The sequence below is a fragment of the Mastigoproctus giganteus genome, chromosome 3 (genome assembly GCF_048544385.1).
Source record: "Mastigoproctus giganteus isolate SK-2022 chromosome 3, ASM4854438v1, whole genome shotgun sequence".
Lineage (NCBI taxonomy): Eukaryota > Metazoa > Arthropoda > Arachnida > Uropygi > Thelyphonidae > Mastigoproctus > Mastigoproctus giganteus.
The window spans coordinates 222,306,783-222,325,887 of NC_143577.1; the positions used below are offsets into that span (position 1 = coordinate 222,306,783).

Genomic DNA, 19,105 nt, shown 5'->3' on the forward strand with positions numbered 1-19,105 from the left:
AGGATTGCCTTACTGTTCAACCTGCCATCTCTCTTCCTTCCAATGGTGCTCTCTCCTGTGCCTGCACTGCCGGCTGATTGGTTGTTGATAGGGTTTTATGGGCATGAGCAGAGAAGGCCATATTGGGACGTATATTTTGTTTCTAAATTGTGTGTTCTGTGGCCGACTTGCTTTTTTACAGGACGAAAAACTCACGAGGGTAGCATGGTGTTTTCTCCAGGAAACTCGGGAGAGCATGGTGTACGAGGGTAGCATGGTGTTTTCTCCCGAGTTTCCTGGAGAAAACACCATGCTACCCTCGCCTGAGATCGACTAAATCAGCCATGTTGTGAAAATGAGGGATAAAAATACCTTGCGTCTTTGACAAGATTCGATCGCCTTAGCGATTAGCGATGTCGAAAATTTCTCAAATCCCCCAGTGATTTTTTCACATACCATGGTCATCGCAGTCACAGATCTAAACCCAATAGGAAATCTATGGGAAGTTCTGAAACGACGTCTCAACAGCGTTTTCCAGCTCCATCGAATAAGCAGGAATTGATCATGTTTCTTGTGGACGAATGGTATCGTATCCCTCCTGATGACTTTTAGCAGGAAGGATATAACAGACTCCATGTACACGACGTATACAGGCTGCACTGGACTCATTTGGCGGCCCAACGCCATATTGGTGATTTTACGCTACCGTTTCCAATTTTTTGGTCCATTATCCATATACATATCAATATAGCCTTTAAGGTCAGCTTTTCCAGGAGTTAGCATACCATACAAATCTCATCCATACCAATTTGTTCGTGACAGAGTCGTCATGGCACATTTAGTCTGAACGTGTGTTTACAGTGGAATATTGCATTCGTTTAAAATATGTGAACGTCAAGGCCGAATTTCCATTAAAATATTCCGATTCACTATCAGTAAATAAATCAAGAATTTTGTGATTAATTAGTAACCCACCCGTTCTGGTTCATTTGGCCTTAGCAGTATTCTTCATTGATTTGTTAAAGCCTTTGTATTTCTTTATCCTGGTAGACTTATCCAGTGAAGCACCCTCAGCCAGCTTTGTGGTCAGCGATTTTGAACCATGGGAAGAGGAAAAGAATGAAAGGGGGCTTGTCGAATACCTCAAAGTGGTTTGTGAAAAAACAAAAAGCTGGAATCTCTTCATTGCTAAGAGACCAAAAACTTGAAGATTTTAGTTTAAGTTTATTGCTGACCCCCAAAGGATCACTGAAAAGACCTACATCTTCAACTGGTAAGTCTAATTCAAGTACGGAAGAGAGTGTTAACAAGTTAGACCTTCATCCGTATCGTATTTTGTAAAGAATGAATTTAAAGAACTTGATCGTAATAAGTAAGTAAATAATGAAATTTAATTGATGTTATTTGGGTTGTGCGAATTTTGAATCACCCAGTAGTTAGCATAAAAAGAAATTTTGGATGTTCTTATAGGCAAGTCTTATTTACCGAACGTTTAAAATATATGGAGTTTTCATAATTAGTTAATCTCATAAATCTGACACAATATTTATTAAAGCTCGTTGCAAAGCTGCAATGTCTTATTAGAATGGAATTTTAATTCCCTCCGACTAACTTCTTATAAACAACGCTAAATAAGCAAGTCTTAAGTGGTACTTTTTGTCATTTACGTGCAGTTGTAAAGTCCACGTGGGAAACTTTCCTTAGATGTGAATCACTCCCTTCAGATCTCACGAGACACTGCATTGGTCCCATAAAATCACATTTAATAACATTTTGTTGCAGTACTTGTATCACACTTCAGTTTTTCCCCTCACAGCATTATAATTGAGGCTGCTTTTGCGGTAATAAATCAACACTCCAATCACTATGCACAGCACTAGAAGACAAACCACAACCATCCCAATCACAATTCCTGTTGTGCTTCTAGGATGGTCCAGTTTCAACACATACCCAAAGTGTGCAGCCGCGATGTTGGACATTTCAATTTCAGCTTCATCATGAACGAAGATAGCAAAATACAAATCAGTAGTTTCAGCAAGGCTTTTACGCCTAAAAAGTGAACGGTCCACTTTCACCTTCAAAATGTGCACTTCGCCAGCTAATTGTAATCTCGACCTTCCAGAAAGGACATCTGCTTCAGTGAAGGAAACGACATCAAGAGATTGATTGATCAGTTTTTCTCTTTCTGCACTGGCTTGTAGATGGATGAAGGAACCTAAAATAGAACAACTCGTTATTAGCAAATAATACTGATACTGCCATCTAACACAATGTATGGAACTAATTTTTTTACGATGTTTAAGAGTAAACCTATAATCTTTAGAATTTTAAAATAGTTAATTCACTCCTTTGAAACTCACCTGTCTGGGAATCATCAGGAGCGGTCCACTCTAATGTCACAACGTCTTCACTGCTCACATCAGTAACCCTTAAATCTGTAATTCTAATTCCTAGGAAGAAGTCGAGTTTTTTAGGTGAGATTGTCACTTCAAATTCGATGTCCTCTATCCGATTAAACGCTTTGAGATATTCGACAAGCTCCCTTTCATTCTTTTCCTCTTCCCATGTTTCAAAATCGCTGGCCACAAAGCTGGCTGAGGGTGCTTCACTGGGTAAGTCTACCAGGATAAAGAAATACAAAGGCTTTAACAAATCAATGAAGAATACTGATAAGGCCAAATGAATTTAAATGGTTTGTCACTCTTACTATTAATCATCAGTAGGATATTTATACTGAAAAAAGTTCAATAAGAAATGATCGGCCATTTTAACAATTCGGTTATAATTCTAATAACTATTAAATCAATTAATAATAATTCTAACTTTTATAACTACATTACCAAGAAAAATAAACCATTACAATGACCCTCTAAAGATTGTGAGCGAAATGGAACTGAATTCTTACCAACCTTTTAAGAAACAAAATTTCAAATTAAACATATCTTTCATTACCTATTAACATGGAAAGTATATCTTTAAGGTTAGATAATGCAAATGAATTGAATGTTATTTCAATAAAGGAATGAAGTTGCCTAAATCAGTTTAGTTTACCTTTCACATCTTGCAATGTAAAAGAAGGACTACCGAGGAAAGCCTTGTCACCATACACCCAAATGGAAACGGAATATCTACCAGGATCTCTAAAGTCAGAATATGCAGTAGAGTAAACCCCGTCATTCTTTCTGATGTCAGCACCTGGAAAATGTCAACACTTAACTTATCAAATGAGCACCACACATCATCTGAATTCTATGAATATCACGAATCATTACACTAAATAGGATCTATACGTACCTGCACCATTATCAAACAAAGCAAGATGGTGCACACGAGGTTCTTGTGAATAACCCGGTACTGAAATGTTTGCTGATACATTTGCTCCAAGGACACTGCTGGGTCCCTTAGTGACCTCTACAAATATCCTCACAGGATTCGGAGTAGATATCACAGTTTTATCGACCCAAGCTCGAATTCGGACTGGTTGCTCACTTGCATTCCTATTACTTGATGTGACATTCATCGTGATTTCCGCTGGTTGATTCCATAAATTCTCAATTACCAGTTCCTTCGTCTGGAAAGATAACAAAAATCAGTAAAATAATCACCGCGTTTTATTAATTTCCGGATCCATTGGATTGAAAAAGAGTCATTTTTATGAATTAAAACTAATGACCATATCATTGCTGATTTCGAATCAAATATTGATACGATTAACATTGTCTCACTTGATGATTTTGTTACAGAAAAAATTGCGGGCAAATTGAATTATGCATTAGAGATAGAACGAAAAATGTTTTTATTTTTTAACCGAGAGCTGGAATGCACGTTTTATAAAAAGAACGAATTCTTTTTATAAAACGTGAACGTCTCATTATGGGCGATTTGAATTTGCCTCTAATTGATTGGAGTAAATTGGATCAGTATTGGGACCACTGTTGTTTTTGATTTTCTTAAATGACATCGATGAAGGGATAAAGGGCTCGATGTCTAAATTTGTAGATGATGTAAAGATCAGTAGAGAAGTTAATGCTCACTGCCAAGCAGAACTTATTCAGAGTTTCCTAGATAGACTTCAGGGATGGTCAGAAAAGTGGCAGCTATGCTTTAATTCAACAAAATGGAATTAAACATACAGGAGCTGTACAGTTCCTGTATTTTGATGTATAAATGATGCAAGGTCTTAACACCTAGGGAACAGCAACCCCAAAATAACTTATACACTTGGTGGAGTTGAACTAAAGTCAGTAGTAGAAGAAAGAGACTTGGGAGTTATGATGCGATCAGACATGTTCTCCGAGCATTGCACACAGGTTGCAAGGAAGGCCCATGGTGTCCTATCGATGATTTATCGAACATGGGCTAGTAGATAAGGACGTCATAATCCCACTATATAAGGCCATTGTTAGACCACACTTGGAATCTCCTTTTCTTTTATTAATTATTTATTTGATTTTATTTTATCATTTTATTTTTTTTTTCGCAGGTGCACAGTTGCTTTCTCCTCATTTTCTGTTATCAGTTTACTAAATACATAAATCATAAATTATTACTACTCGCTTATTATATTAATAACAGAGAAACATTAAGTATGTGTTATATTTCAATTATTATTAAATACAGGAAGAAATAAGTAAAGTGAATTACGAAAGGGTTGACAGTATACTGTTGATGTGGAGTTTTAGGCGCGTCAGCGACTAAATCCATATTTGAGCCGAATATATTGTCTGTAGAAAAAATGTCAGTTGTTGTCATAAAGCCGTTGATCATTTTTAACCTATACATTATCAGAAATGGAATCGTGGGATGATTTATGGGTCCACCACTTTCAGCCGGAATTCGAATGTGCATCGATGCAATTGAATAATACCGGTTAAAATTAGGAACTCGGTTGGCTCAAAATAATCCCGATTGAGACCAGTAATTTTATTGTTACATGAGAACACAAGGTCGCACATTCTGGACATTCAACACAAGAGATTACCATCTTTCGACATCCCTCAACTTGTCTATCAATTTCTATTTCTTTATTCTCGGTTACTGGTTACTACAACATTCAACTTCTTCTCACCCAAGTTGGTTTCCAGAATTTCGTCAAATGATGAAACAAATGTAGAAAGGTTTTTGGTGATTATGTTAAAAAATAAACGCTATGGTCAACCTGTTTTCAACTTTATCTCTGTTTTTCCCTTTACCTTGTGAATTCCTTATTGACTATCGCTCATAAAAGTGAGCCCACAGTTTAGATTAAAATTACTCACCTGCAAAGCAGCAGCAGAGGTGAATGTTTTATCCGTTATCAAAATGCGAAGAAATGGATCATTTGCCCATTGAATCCTAGCAGTGCTGTTTAGGGTAAGTGTGCTCGAACCCGTATCGCGGATAAACTTCAAACGAAGATGCATTAGCTGATCAGATTGTAGTGTGATCGTGGTGATGCCTGTGTGCTTTTCAAAGAAAAAAGACTCCTTCGAGCGCCTTCCCACACGAATACGCTGCCGAAACAACTGTAAGAGAAGAGAAGAGAAGAGAAGAGAAGAGAAAATATTTATAGTTATTTGTAAATTAGTTCTACAGTTCCTGTATATCGATGTCGAAATTAAACAAATTGCAAGGACACGAATTTAATATCTACCTTCATTTCTTCCTGCTCAGAGGAGTTTGGTAAAGTCACAATCTTCTCCAAAGCATCACTGAGTTCAGACGAGTCCAAGTCGAATATGTTTCTTACTACGAAACTCAAGCCACCTGTAGCTGCACTAAGATTTTTAAGGTTCTCCATATCAATCTCACCCATGGCTATGGTGTGTAAGACCACTTTCGATTTCACCAGCTCTTCCACTGACTTTGAAATCGGTATGACGTCAGGCATCGGGTTATTTGAATTCGATACTTTACTACCTGCAGTTATCAGGATAACTACCCCACCTTCTGGAGATATATTCTGTGCTCCGAGAGCCTGCAAAAATGTATGAACAATATATTAAATAAATCAACAAGATTTTTGGTATGATAAAATTTATTTCCACAGAATTATAAAAGAGCTAGTAACAGATGGAGTGTACGTACCTTATATACAAGGGAAATCCTTACTTTTTAATACGAGAGTATTTGTAGAAATTACTTTGCGTAAAGTATATATAAAATAAGACAGGAGAGTTCAATAGTCGGATCCACATCGAAAAATATTCCGAGAAATCACAACACTATTGGCTTCAGCTAAATTTCTCATTGTGGTTTCTTTCTCCTCTTTAGAAAGACATTTGTGCCTGGAATTATCATCCAAATTGGAAGTACCAGTATGAACAACTGAATATTTGTGCGAGAGGCGTTTGAAAAGTTTGTGGCCTAAGTGTACAGTGTTTTCAAAATTTATGTACTTAATGAATAACACTTCAATAGAAACCCACCAAAATCAGTCATCCAATATTTGGGGGGAAAAAAGGGCAATCTTCTTCCAAAGGCAATTCATAATGATATAGTTACAACATTGGGGAGATGGTGCCCCTTACAGTTTTATGGTTAAGAAGGGGTAACAGAATTTAAAAGATAAGGGGAGAATCTGGAAGAGGACCTACGCTCTGGAAGACTTGCAACGTTCATCACTCCAGAATTTGTTGTCAGCGCAAGATCTGGAGATGAGTAATCGACGAGTGGCAGTTGGTACATTACCAGCGTTTTGGAGCATCTCATCTGAACGTGTGTACCACATAATAACAATTCTCTCCATGAAAAAGGTGTCAGCACGATGGGTCCCAAGATTTGTTGACAGCACTTCAAAAACGAACAAGGGTTGCAAGTCAGGTGAACATTGTTATCATTTTCCAGCAGATCCAGCAAATTTCCTTGCAAGGTTTGCGACCACGGATGAGACGTGGGTCCATCACTTTCAGTCCAGAGAAAAAGCAGCATTCTAAATAGCGGAAACAGAGCTCTTTAACCCTACATAGAAAACCAGGTAGATTCCTTCTGCTGGAAAGGTGATGGCATCGGTTTATTTTGAGCTGCTGATGGAGTGTTGCTAGTTGATTACCTTCAATAAGGCCAGACAGCCACAGGGGAATATTACGCAGACTTGTAGAAAAACTCAGCAAAGGAGCCCTTTTCCACCAGGACAACGCACCTGATCATACGTCTCTCATACCATAGCTGCACTGCATGAGTACGTCTTTGAAATATTGGGCCATCCCCAGTATTCACCAAATCTAGTACTATCGACTTTCGCCTATTTTCTAATTTAAAAAATATACCTGACTGGGATCCATTTTCCTGCCGACATTGACGTCTTTGCTGCAGTGGATGCATTCCTGGCGTTCCAAGAGGGAACTTTCTTTGCAGCTGGAATCATCGCATTGTAGTCTCGGTTGCAAAAGTGCATTGGTCCAAAAGCGATTATGTTAAAAAGTAACGTGTTATCAGACTCCTCAAATAAACCCTACATGCTCAGGCCACGAACTTTTGAAACACCCCTTGTATTATTATGAAATCCCTTAATACATATAAAGCCATCAAGAATTTAAAAAAGGAAAAAAAAAATTCTTCTTTGCCAACGTCAGTCAAGGGATTATTGATTTAAACATTTAATTTTAAGTTATTCGAAGTCCTTTCTCACACGAGAGTGTCAAACCGTGGTAAAAAACTCTTCTGTGATTAAACACTTTATATTAATTTAAATTGGACAGTAGTCAAAAACTGCGAATATCAATTGGACCATGCACATATTAGCACAGTTCAACGTACTGTTTTATTTTGAAAATTCCGTTAAAATCTACGATATTAAAAAGCCAGTAACAGGTCTGAAGGTGGTTACTTACCTCTATACTGACACTTAATGCATTTCCTATAGAGGAGAAGGTAGACTCCTGTTCTTCTGTTGGAAGAAAATTCGAAATATTATATTTAATCGCATAGGTGTTTATCCATGTCATCTCCATAGCTAATCTGGCAGTTTGGTCGAAGGTCACAATGGCTATTTCGGCTCTTTTCCTGAGAAGTTCTGTTGTCATCTTGTCAGTTGATTTATGTAAAAGAGTCAGAATGTTACCCTGAAACACAAAATAACTTTGAGTTAGTATATTTTATATATTCATTAACTGGATAGGGTGAAAGAGACAGACTCCAGTGAAAGGAAATTTTAAAAATAGTAAAACGGGGTAGTTTCATACAAAATTTGTGTGATTTGTTATCAGATATCTTTCTCATCTGTGCTGAGTAGCAACTTTTAGGTACACCTAACTAATAGCGGACAAGGATTGCCATTGGTTGGATATTATTTGGCTACAACATCCGTCTACACCTGCTTTACATCGGATGGTAGGAATATATGATGCTTTTACTGAAGGAATCCTCCATTTCATGAAAAAGGAAGGTGTACCTAATAAAGTAGTCTTTCATTGTATGAAGGAAAACAATAATCTTCTTTACCAATAACCATAACTTTGTTTTTGAAAATTATTATCACTGCAGTCTAGCTACCGTCCATTTGTACACAACGTTTTATTTTTTTACCAGATAATAGAAGTCTTTTGGTTGCTGTTGGCAGAATTATTCGATGGTTTCTTTCCCTTCAATGTCTTGCAGAATCATTTTTCATTCTTCCAAAACCATGAATTTCATATGGCAACAGATCCAGGCTTCTTGTTTTTGATGGCACATTGCAGATCAACGTTAAGGATTCGTACATAATTTTGTAAGTTGACTGTTTCCCTTGTACACATAAAATGACACATCAGGAGGCAAAGAACAGAATGGGTATAACCTATACCCGTCTTGCATCTCTTCGTCAATGGCGCTCACTGATGTTTTTATTCATTCACGTTCATGATTTTCAGATTCTTACACTCCTGGATTGGACACAAGTTGCCGACATACGCCCTTTCCACACGCTGGTGGTGAATTTCTGCTAGAACGACTTGTACTCTACTTAGAATGAGTAGAGTACAAGCTCAATATGCCAACGTAGTAAAATAGATATATTTTTTGATTAGTAAAAATAACTAATAGGAAGAGAAAATCCATAAACAGGAGACCTACCTCAGGAAATTTAGACACATCTACAGCTAACACATAGCGGCCCTCAGTGTTAGATTTCGGCAAGACTATTCGAAAAGTTGGTAAAACAGTGTGGTTTGATGCCAAAGATCTAAAATTAAAAAAAAAGAAGAAAAAAGAAAAAACAGTAACCAGAACGTTATGTAGGGCGAGAGAGATAAACATTGGACTTAATTTATTCTTAGTTCGGTATATATTCATTTCATTTATTGTATGTGGCTTACCCGTTGTTGTTCAAGAAGTCAGGATGCCTGTTGATGACATCTTCTGTGCTGGTGTACTGACATTGGGTATTGTGTTCGTTAGGAGCCCACACATTGTGTTGATATTTCTCGCTGTCACAGAAGCTCGTTACCTGCATAAAAGTTTACAACTTAAAATGTAGAAAAATAGATAATTTTCTTGATTAGTAAAAATAACTAATAAATGAAACATTACTTTCTAACAAAAGCAATGATATATTGCCCAATTCTATGATAATGGGAAATTACCGAAGATAAAAATGGTCCGTACATGATGGATGCCTTTGAGATTGTGGATTCGGGATCTGGGATAAAGAGACAGTCTGAATCAACTCGAAACTGTTCAGATATTCGACATTTTTCTCCGCTGGGTCTTCTTAGCCACCCCTTTATGCCTTCCATACAAGTGGTAGGAAGAAACTAGAAGTGGAAATAATTCATTAATAAACCAATTAATTTCTATTAATTATATTAAATGATTATCTCACTCGACTTAATTAAATTAGATAGTTTCTTTAATTATTTTTTTTATAATAAATACATCTGAGGCAGTCCTGTACAACTTAGAATTTATTTCATTTATTTTGATATGTAGCAGAAATGCGTCTAGGGTGGATGCCCTGTTCACTTATGCCTTCACAGCCCTGGCTATGAACTTGATACATCCAAATGTGCCAAGCATGTGGGAAAGCAATTTTGGAATTGGAGGGTGTCGTCATATACTGGAAGAACTGATGTAAGTATTTCTCTTCTTCCAATGGTTTAAAAAGTTCACAGATAGCAGAACCGATGACAGGCGTGCATATTTTGAACTCGATTTGTCTTTGAGCTCTTTGGTCCCAAATTCTGTTTCTGTTTGAACGACCCTTTGGTCCTTTGTCCTTTGAACGACACTTTGGTCCTTTGTCTTTTGAACGACCCTTTGGTCCTTTGTCCTTTGAACGACCCTTTGGACCTTTGTCCTTTGAACGATCCTTTGGTCCTTTGTCCTTTGAACGACCCACAGGACAAATAATTATAGTCAACAGTGAATTTTTTTGTAATGGACTGGTTTTATTGTCATTCAATGATAATGGATTTCTCATTTATTATTAATAGAGACATTGATGTTTTCACGAATTAAAAAATGTTGTAGAAGTCATACATTAAAAATTCTATTGAATTAATTCTTGTTAAAAAAAGAAAAATACTTAATTGAACAGTAGTTCAAAGAACTTGACAAAATTATAATAAATTTAATTTTAATAGAGTGATTTATTTCATACCTCTCCATCTTTTTGATAAAGAACTGGGTTTGACGGATCTCCGGGTTTGCCATATTCATCAAATACTCCATACCTCAGGTGGGCCCATTCATGTACCAGTTGTCGACCTTGGATTAGGAAAAATATTTGTATATAGGCAACAGAAAATTTCTTGCAAGACGGGAATTTCAGTGGATATTAATCTTGAATTGTGAATAAAAGTCTTGCATAACCAGTCATAACTTAAAAGTTAACCGGATGAACAAAGGGCGACTTGTGTTCTTTTATATTAAATGTTGAGACAATTACTGAAGTCAGGGTCAGAGTATCCGGCTCAGCTCGTGAAATGAAACACGTTTATATTTACTCTGATCTGTTAGATCAGAGAGTTCCAAGTCATATGAACCCTGCATTGAGGTAAGGGTCAGTTGAATGAAATATTTTCTAACCCAAGAGACTATGGATCCAAGATGTGCCAACTTTATTCCTCTTTTACATGTTATACGAATTTATGGAGAGTGGAAAGAATTATCGTGAGCGAAAAAGAGCAGCGATGACGAAGTTTGAAGCTTCCACATTTTTGCGGTGGTCCAGTAATTGCATTAAAATTTTCAGTGCAATTGACCAGTATCACTGATTATATTCAGTAATCATCCGGCTGGGCCCTCGTGAGTAGCACAGTTGGTAGGATCACCGTCCTCCCCACACTGGTTGGAAAAGATCGAAGTTCGAGTCCCATCGATGGTGGGAGGAATTTTTATAGGTCTTTTTCACAACATGGCTGAGTTAGTCGGTTTCAGACGAGGTAGTGTGGTTTTTTTCTCCCGGAAACTCGGGTTTTTCGTCCAGCAAACAGAAAATTGACCACAGAACACACAATTTTGCAGACAGTATACACAGAGGAATATAGCTTTAGTTGCTGATGCTCCTAAAACCCTACTACAACTGGATGGCTTTACTGATGGCATAATACTTATTGAATATCTTCCCACTAAAGAAAAAATCGAAAAATGCGAGTTTTACTATTTATTATAATCCTTAATTCTAATAATAAATTTTCAATTTTCAATTTTGAGAACTTGGACTGGAAGTCCAATTTGGGTTTAGTTAGCAGGCCCCATAGCATAAATCGTAATACTCTACATAAAAATACTGCCTCTATAGTAAAAGTACAATGAGAAAATACCAAGGTGCGTATTTCAAACTGGGTGGACTATTACAAAATAGTTTCACATCCTCCTTTGCAGTATTAATCTATCATACTTCTATGATAGACTATAAAAGTTAAGCCGATATTTAACTTTTATAGTCTATCATAGAAGTATGGTCTTATCAAACAGGTAAACCGACCAGAGAACACACGAAATACACAGACACAATACAAATGTGTTTCTTTTCTGAGTAACCCTAATATGATATTTTTATCAATGACATCATCAAGAGCAGAAGGATGTACAGGAACACTCCCCAGGAGGACACTGATTTGTTTCTAAGATTTTCAGAACAGTAAACATTAATAGCGTGGACAAAACTAGCATGTAAACGAATTCTCCAAAACTTCTTAGGCACTTATGCTTTATGTTTACCCATTTAATTCAAACCTGATCCATGTTTGAATTTATTACTTTTTTACATCCTCACAGAAGCCGACCTGTTCTTGTATAATCATTATTATTCATAGGTGACGTTTAATATGATGTTAAATTCGGTCATTACTCTATATGTATAGGACCTAAAATATTCGTACAATACCTGTACAATTATTTGCATTGGTATTAGGGATTGAAATTCAAATTACAATTTAAAATAAAGAATAAAAATGTCCCCATTGTGGACTGTAAAACTTTCATACCTGTATCGCCAAACAGTTCTTTTACAGAATAGTTTGACTCTGTCAGGAAACTCGGAGTTAGATGAATATAGTGTCCAGGCTTTCCACAGCCTTCAGGTTGGAGTGTATAGGGACGATCTCCATACAAGGAGTTTGGTGGTCTCACCCTGATTGGCGCTTCTTTCATATAATCCACCTTACTGGTGATCACATAGTCGTCTTTTTCGGTCCACGTCCTTGGCAACGCTATTGTAACATCTCTAAAGTAAACGTCCCCTCTGGTAGCTTCAAATAAATACTTGGATGCATTGGTAAACATTTCCTGAAAATACCAGAGAAGATTATCAAAAGAGATTATCGTTGGTTTATTTCAACGAGAAATTATCGTTAAATATTATATATTTTAAGCAGAGATTATTGGAAGGATACTAACTTTAATGGCCTCTATGAGGCTTAAGTCTTCTGGAACAGTCCTATCGATTGCAACGAGGATCCCTTCATAGCCATGGTCGTTGAGCCTGATTTGATACCCCTGAACTCCACTTAGAATTGCGATGGCTGCCAGAAACCTCAGCATCCAGGTCACAAACGTTGACATGGTAACTGAAAAACATAGTAATTGAGTTTATACTCCAGCAACGCTACAGAGCTAAAAGAGTTTACAAGGCAAGATACAATGATATTAGCACATTTTGCAGTGTCGTAAGGATTTGAATACACCACGTAAGTAGCTCTGCCCTTGTACAGAGTTGCTACACTGACCACAGATTTACAATTATCCCTTGCTTGTTAGGACCAAAGGAATTATAATTTTTATATAAACATATAATTAAGTATTTAGTTATAAAATGCAAGTTACCGATTAATAAATCGGTCAACTACTGAGTGCCGGGCACTCAGGATGAAGGGTCCGTAGTCACGAATGATCGTTAGAGTAGTATCTCAAATAGAGAACTTTATGGTAACTGAAAAATGTTTCTGGTACCCCGGCTTGGCCTGAAACTGAGGAACTAACAAAAACGTTGTCTATTTGAGTCTTTCCAGTTGTTGTGAATGACAAAGGTGGGAGAAACGACTCCGACTTCTTCCTGGAGAAGCGATTAAAGTCTTGGGAGAGAAGTGACTGGCAGGTGAGGGCCGTGCAAGACTCCGCACAGGCGCCTCCCCACCACCGCCGCTTCAACTCTGGCTCTCTAAGTACCTCTTGCCGGGACAACTCCAGATTTGAAAATTTTTAAAAAATACTTCTCGTCGCAAAATTTATAAATGACCTTCATAGAATTATTAACTAACCATTTAGCAACCTTTTTGTCACCAAAAGGAGAGTTATTTAGTACAAAGAAGCGCGCTATCAAAGTGCAATAAAAAAGTGTTTTGGTTTTTTTAATTTTAACCCAAAAAGTAAATAATAGATTTCAATCGGAATAGTTTTCCTTTAATAAGCATCGAATAACGCATAGCTAATGTGGACATGTGTTTATGTAAGGGGCGGCTTCTAGAACGTCAGTTCAACTCTGCCTCGTATCTCTGTGAAGAACAGTATCACTACAAATGGGCCAGATATGTGTGTGACGTAGGTTTTGGGTATTATGGGTGTGCTCTGTTGTTCTGTTCTGGCCACTTGGCTACCCAGAAGCATCAGTCACCTGGACAGATGATTCTGGGTACTCGTCCACACCACGGGAAGTTGGGCCAGTTCCAGTAGATGGGACACCTATGGTCTCAGAGTATGAGACAACAAAAAATAAAAACTAAATAAAAATAAAAAAGAAATAAATTTTTCCTTCTCTGGGGCCCACTCCAGAGGAGGAACCATAGGTACACCATTCAACCATGATCTGAGGAGGTCGATTTATATCTAAAGCTGTTTTAAATAACATCATTTTAGTTTTGTAAGGACTAATAGCAAGCTTTGAGCCCAAGAACTTAAGTCTGTCAGCACACTACTAGCTGTCTGTTCTAAGAGTGAGAGAGATCGTCCTGCAATTATAATTGTCAGATCATCTGAAAATGCCAGCACCTTACAATTAGGGAATGTGCGAACCAACCAATTCTATAAGACTAGGTTCCAAATAAGGGGTCCCAAGACGGAGCCTTGAGGACACACTCTCACAACCTGTTTTCGTAGCTCAAAGTGCTTGGACTTCACTAGCACATATCTATTTGAGAAGTAACTGTTGAAAAGCATATATAATTCCAAATGTGATTTTTAAATTTTAGCTCCATTAGAGACGGAAATAGAGGGGGGAACACGAAAATTTCTCACATTTTCCTGCCTGGCGCCGCCATTTTTAATTTTAAAAGTATTTTAAAATTATATTTTAAACCTACTCGTTGAGCTCTTTCCAACGGTGTATAGCTATAGGTTGTCGACAACATTTTTTGTCCCCTCCACATTTTACTCCTCCCATTTCTCAGACAAATTTTTGTCAACAACAATCAATATGGCGATACGTTGGCCCACATGATGTACAAACCCATGCAAAATTTCAAGTCAATAGGTTGAGTGGTTCCAGAGATACAATGCTGTGACAGACAGACAACCGAGTGACATTATAAGGGTCCTTCGTCAGACTACGTACCCTAAAAATGACACCTAACTAAACCAATTACTAAATAGAAATCCAATAAATTTGTGGCACTATCTCTGCATCTAGTATCCTGACAATCATGGAGGACCAGTCGATCAACGGCATCTTAACTGACCAGAATAAATTCTTTGAGAATTTCTAAGCCACGGTTTGAGCATCGATTTGAGCCAAAATGAGCCAAGATTCGAGCATCACTAAGCTTTGAGGAGTTACCATGGTACCGGTTAAAAGAGTTTCAATGACAGGAAAAATACAGCATTTGGAAAAAGTTTTTATCTACGTTCAGAGAAATTCTTTAAAACTCCAACCTAAACAAAGAAAGGGAACTTTATATTACAGTTCCATTTATCTGAATCAGTAAAGGAGCAGTGGGGGATAGGAAATTTAAGCATGCACAGGTCTTTATATATTGTGGTTTTTTTTTTTTTTGTTGTTTATAATTTTTTCTGTTTATTTTGTAATCCAATCTGTTGCAGCAAACGTTACCTCTTCGTTTGGTTAAAATATTTGTCTCCAAAAGTCCATCTCAAGTTCCGGAAAGAGGAAGTCACAAAAGAGTTAGAACTGATGAATAAGACAGTGACGATGGATTCAGAACATTGAATTTATTCTTTGGTTTCTGGTAAGAATTAAGGTCGATGACATATTAGGAGCATCAGCAAATAGGACCATATTGCTCAGTGTATAGTGTCTGTAAATTGCGTGTGTTCTATGGTCGAGTTTCTGTTTGATGGATGAAAAACCCGAGTTTCTGGGAGAAAAAACCATGCCATCCTCGCCTGAGACTGACGAACTCAGTCAAGTTGTGAAAAACGCCCATTAAAATTCCTGACGTCATCGACGAGATTCGAACTCAGGTCTTTTCCACCCGGTGTGGGGACGGTGATCCTACCAACTGTGCTTAATCTTATTCTTATGAATAAACACGAATTATATTAAGAACTTTCTCTGATTATGAACAGCATAAAATATACAGTGGCGGATAAAAAAACTGCATCATTTGTGAATTTTGCGAATAATGTGTTTTGCGCTGCATTGTGGGTTGCATGAATGGTCTAAATGCATTTGTTAGATGGGATATATATCTCTGTGAATGCAATCCAATAAAAAGACTTCACCTGATATACCTAATTGCCATAAATAGCTCCCCAAAGGGTAAAACACGTAATTAATGGAAATATGAGAAATCATGCAAATGAAAACCATCACAACCAATCACCAATCACAATCAGCAAATAAGTCTTCAATATTTTGTTGTTCCTCCTCGAACTGCAATTATAGCGTTGCAACCATCTGGCATAGAGTTAATCAACTTCTGGATATACGGTTGCCCAATTTCGTGGTACCACACCCTTACAATGCTTTCTTGCAGCTCAATCTTACTTGTTGACTTCTTCTGAACAATTTTATACGACATTATGTACCAGTAATTTTCAATAGGGTTCAAACTGGACTGTTGTCGGGCCAGTCTAACACTGTAATGCCAGCATTTCTGAGGCATGACTGCACCTTAAGGGAGAAAAACGAGGGAAAATATTGGTGAAAGTATGTTTTAAGCCTTGTGAGACAAGAAGACAAACTCATCATTAAATCTAAATATCATAAAATTTACCAATTTTGCTGTGTGGCAAGGTGTCCTGTTGAAAAATGCAGTTTTGGACGTCTGTGTGGTGATCCCTAATAACGGGTTTCAGGCACTCTTCCAAGATAGCAGTGTAGGTCAGATGGTATCTTCCAAGATACCATCTGACCGGCGGGGAACTTTACAGTCGGTGTCATGCAGTCAGGATGGTATGCCTCCGATTTTCGTCTTCAGACATATCGTTTCCCATTCGAGCCATGCAGGCTAAATTTCGATTCCTCAGAAAAGATGACAGTGTCCCATTGCTCTTTTGTCCATGAAACATGCGTTTTAGCCCAAGCAAGTCGCTTCTCCCTCATCTGTTGGGTCAACAAAGAGCCGATAGGCATGCAGACCACATTTCGAAAGCCATCTTTGAACAGTTGTTTCAACACGAGAGGCCACATCAAAGTCCAGTTTTAGATCAGGAGTACCAGCATTGCGATTACGAAGGCATAGCCGTTTCAGATATCGATCTTGGAAAGGCGTAGTCACTCTCTTAAGGCCTGATCCAGGTCTTCTCTTCACATCACCGGTTTCGCGCTTTAATTTCAGCAACCGGGATACTGTTAGCTGGTGGCAGCCTATTATATTAGCGATAGCAGTCGTAGAAAGCCCTTCCTGGGACAGAGCAATAGTTACACTTTTTTTTTTCTTGGTGTCAACTGAACATATGGAGCCATGCTTACACTGGAAAACAGGATACTAATGAGCGTGTATACCCTTCCAACGACTCATTTATAGAAACGGCTGATGCAATACCTTGCAATTACTGTCTGATGCAATAGAAGCGTTATCTGACGCAATAACTTTGCTTTGCGACAAAGAAAATCTGTAATCAAACAATATCTTATACGTTTCACTATAAACGTTACTTTTTTTTAAGGTGATGCAGTTTTTTTGTCCACCACTGTACCAAAATGTACTCACTCTTGGTAGATTTAATATCTTAACTTTTTATAGGTTAATGACTAGAGCGACCTATAATTAACAAATAGATTAAATAATAATAATTTATTTTCCTTTCACTTTTTCCCTTAATTAATTAAATGTAATTTATGCGAAATTAATAAATATAAATTACTGCAAATATTAATTAAACTTTTTCCCTATTTGGACACAAGTTATTTATAATAAAAAAATAGTGAAAAACAAACAAATGGAAAATTAAAAAAAAAAAAAACAGAGAAAAATAATTTTATTAAATAAAACAAATTAATCTAGGGCTACAAAACTGTGAGCCCGGACCTTCAACTTGTCTTAAATGGGTCCCTATCTGTGCCCCTGCACTTGTACTTCTACAATTCTTCTGATTTGTATGTTATAGAATAGCAATTGGATACGTACCATTAAATTATTGTAATCTAGTTGGGGTACACCAAATCATGCTAATCCAAGTACATATATTTAACATAATTATAGGTAAGAGAGAAGACTTATTTAGAGAGATTCATAGATGGTACAATTCCAAAAGTGCGTGAACACTAAACCTACTTGTAGAATAATTTCCCAAAGATGGAATCATGCAAGCAACATGTGGAAGAAGCCAAGAACCACTCCTCAAATAGATGACAAAATAAAATTCGATCCCTCATAGAGAAATTATATTCACAACGTATAATATAAACACTAATAACCAGCTACGCACTCAGACATTCACGTACCTGAAAGCACTTCGACTACCCAAGCCCAAACGTCATAAGCTCCACCCTAAATGACGTAATGCTTGGTATGCTCCGTTACCATGGTGATCAGACCAGCGCTACGTGACAGATATTCTTTACGAGTTTTAAAAATAAAGTGCAGAATTTATTAAATAAATTGTGTTTGTCTCTAAAATAATCTCTATATTGTTACTATTAAAAAAAATAATACTTAAAATATACTCACAATTACTCATGATCTGAGAGCTTCCAAGCTCTCAAATCATGCAAGCAAAACTTTTGCCGAGAACTGTTATTAATAACAGTGACAGTAACATCGATATTCGGTGCAGACGTTATAGTAGTTTTAGTTCCAATGCGCTGCTGATGAATGTTCACAAAGTGAATGGAATGAGTTAATTCAGCACTCGAAATAAACGAGTTTTGTGATCATTCCTGGGTAACTTATGCTGTACCTAAGACCCAAAATAATTCAATCATTCCTTCTATTAATTCAAGCATAAACAGCTCTTTTAAAATTACAATATCGTAAAGACAATACTTTACTCCAATGCAGTCGGTAGACGAATGCTAAAAGAAAATGGTTTAGCTAACCTCTTCAAGGTTAGCTAAACTAACAGAAGGATGTAACATTCCGCAGTAGAAAATAATTCTCTTTTTAAACTTTCCTTTAATACACAAGGTGAATGAACAATTTGTTTCTTTATTGCTCATTGAGTGCCGACTTGTTTATACGTCCTATAGGTTTCTCCTTGTGGTTTATGATCATCCTATGAATTTTTCTTGTCTGCCACGAGTCTTATTAGTCATCTGACATTCATTTAGGTCTAAGCTTTGAACAGTATCTCTTAATTGGTATAAAAACTAGTAGCTTCTACGATTACA

General features: G+C 37.1%; 2 protein-coding genes across 4 annotated transcripts in view; both read right to left on the reverse strand.

Moving 5' to 3' along the window:
* LOC150088771 (uncharacterized) overlaps positions 1-19,105 on the reverse strand; it is a 202,530-nt gene that overhangs the window by 137,900 nt on the left and 45,525 nt on the right. The gene's annotated exons all lie outside the window — the stretch shown is intronic.
* Positions 1,515-18,768, reverse strand: LOC150088772 (calcium-activated chloride channel regulator 3A-1-like). 3 transcript variants are annotated; one of them, XM_090369643.1, is made up of 14 exons: positions 18,447-18,768; positions 12,778-12,947; positions 12,366-12,666; positions 10,535-10,641; positions 9,519-9,689; positions 9,252-9,382; positions 9,010-9,118; positions 7,791-8,021; positions 5,612-5,935; positions 5,238-5,483; positions 3,274-3,550; positions 3,031-3,174; positions 2,340-2,597; positions 1,515-2,194 (listed from the first exon to the last, which is right to left on the reverse strand). In XM_090369643.1, the coding sequence occupies exons 1-14, from the start codon at positions 18,454-18,456 to the stop codon at positions 1,770-1,772; spliced, it is 2,904 nt and encodes a 967-aa protein (XP_090225769.1). In that variant the 5' UTR covers positions 18,457-18,768; the 3' UTR covers positions 1,515-1,769. The 3 variants fall into 3 exon arrangements, with proteins under 3 accessions (XP_090225769.1, XP_090225770.1, XP_090225768.1); XM_090369644.1 differs by lacking the exon at positions 18,447-18,768 and adding an exon at positions 18,225-18,276 and having other exon boundaries at positions 12,778-12,950; XM_090369642.1 differs by lacking the exon at positions 18,447-18,768 and adding an exon at positions 18,051-18,192.

Coding starts and splice junctions, on each gene's coding strand:
- LOC150088772 (XM_090369642.1), bottom strand. CDS start 18,081: ATGATTCCATCTTTGGGAAATTATTCTACAA. Junction 12,948..18,050: donor TTTGGGAAATTATTCTACAA/GTAGGTTTAGTG, acceptor TATGTTTTTCAG/TTACCATGTCAACGTTTGTG. Junction 9,119..9,251: donor GACTTCTTGAACAACAACGG/GTAAGCCACATA, acceptor TTTTAATTTTAG/ATCTTTGGCATCAAACCACA.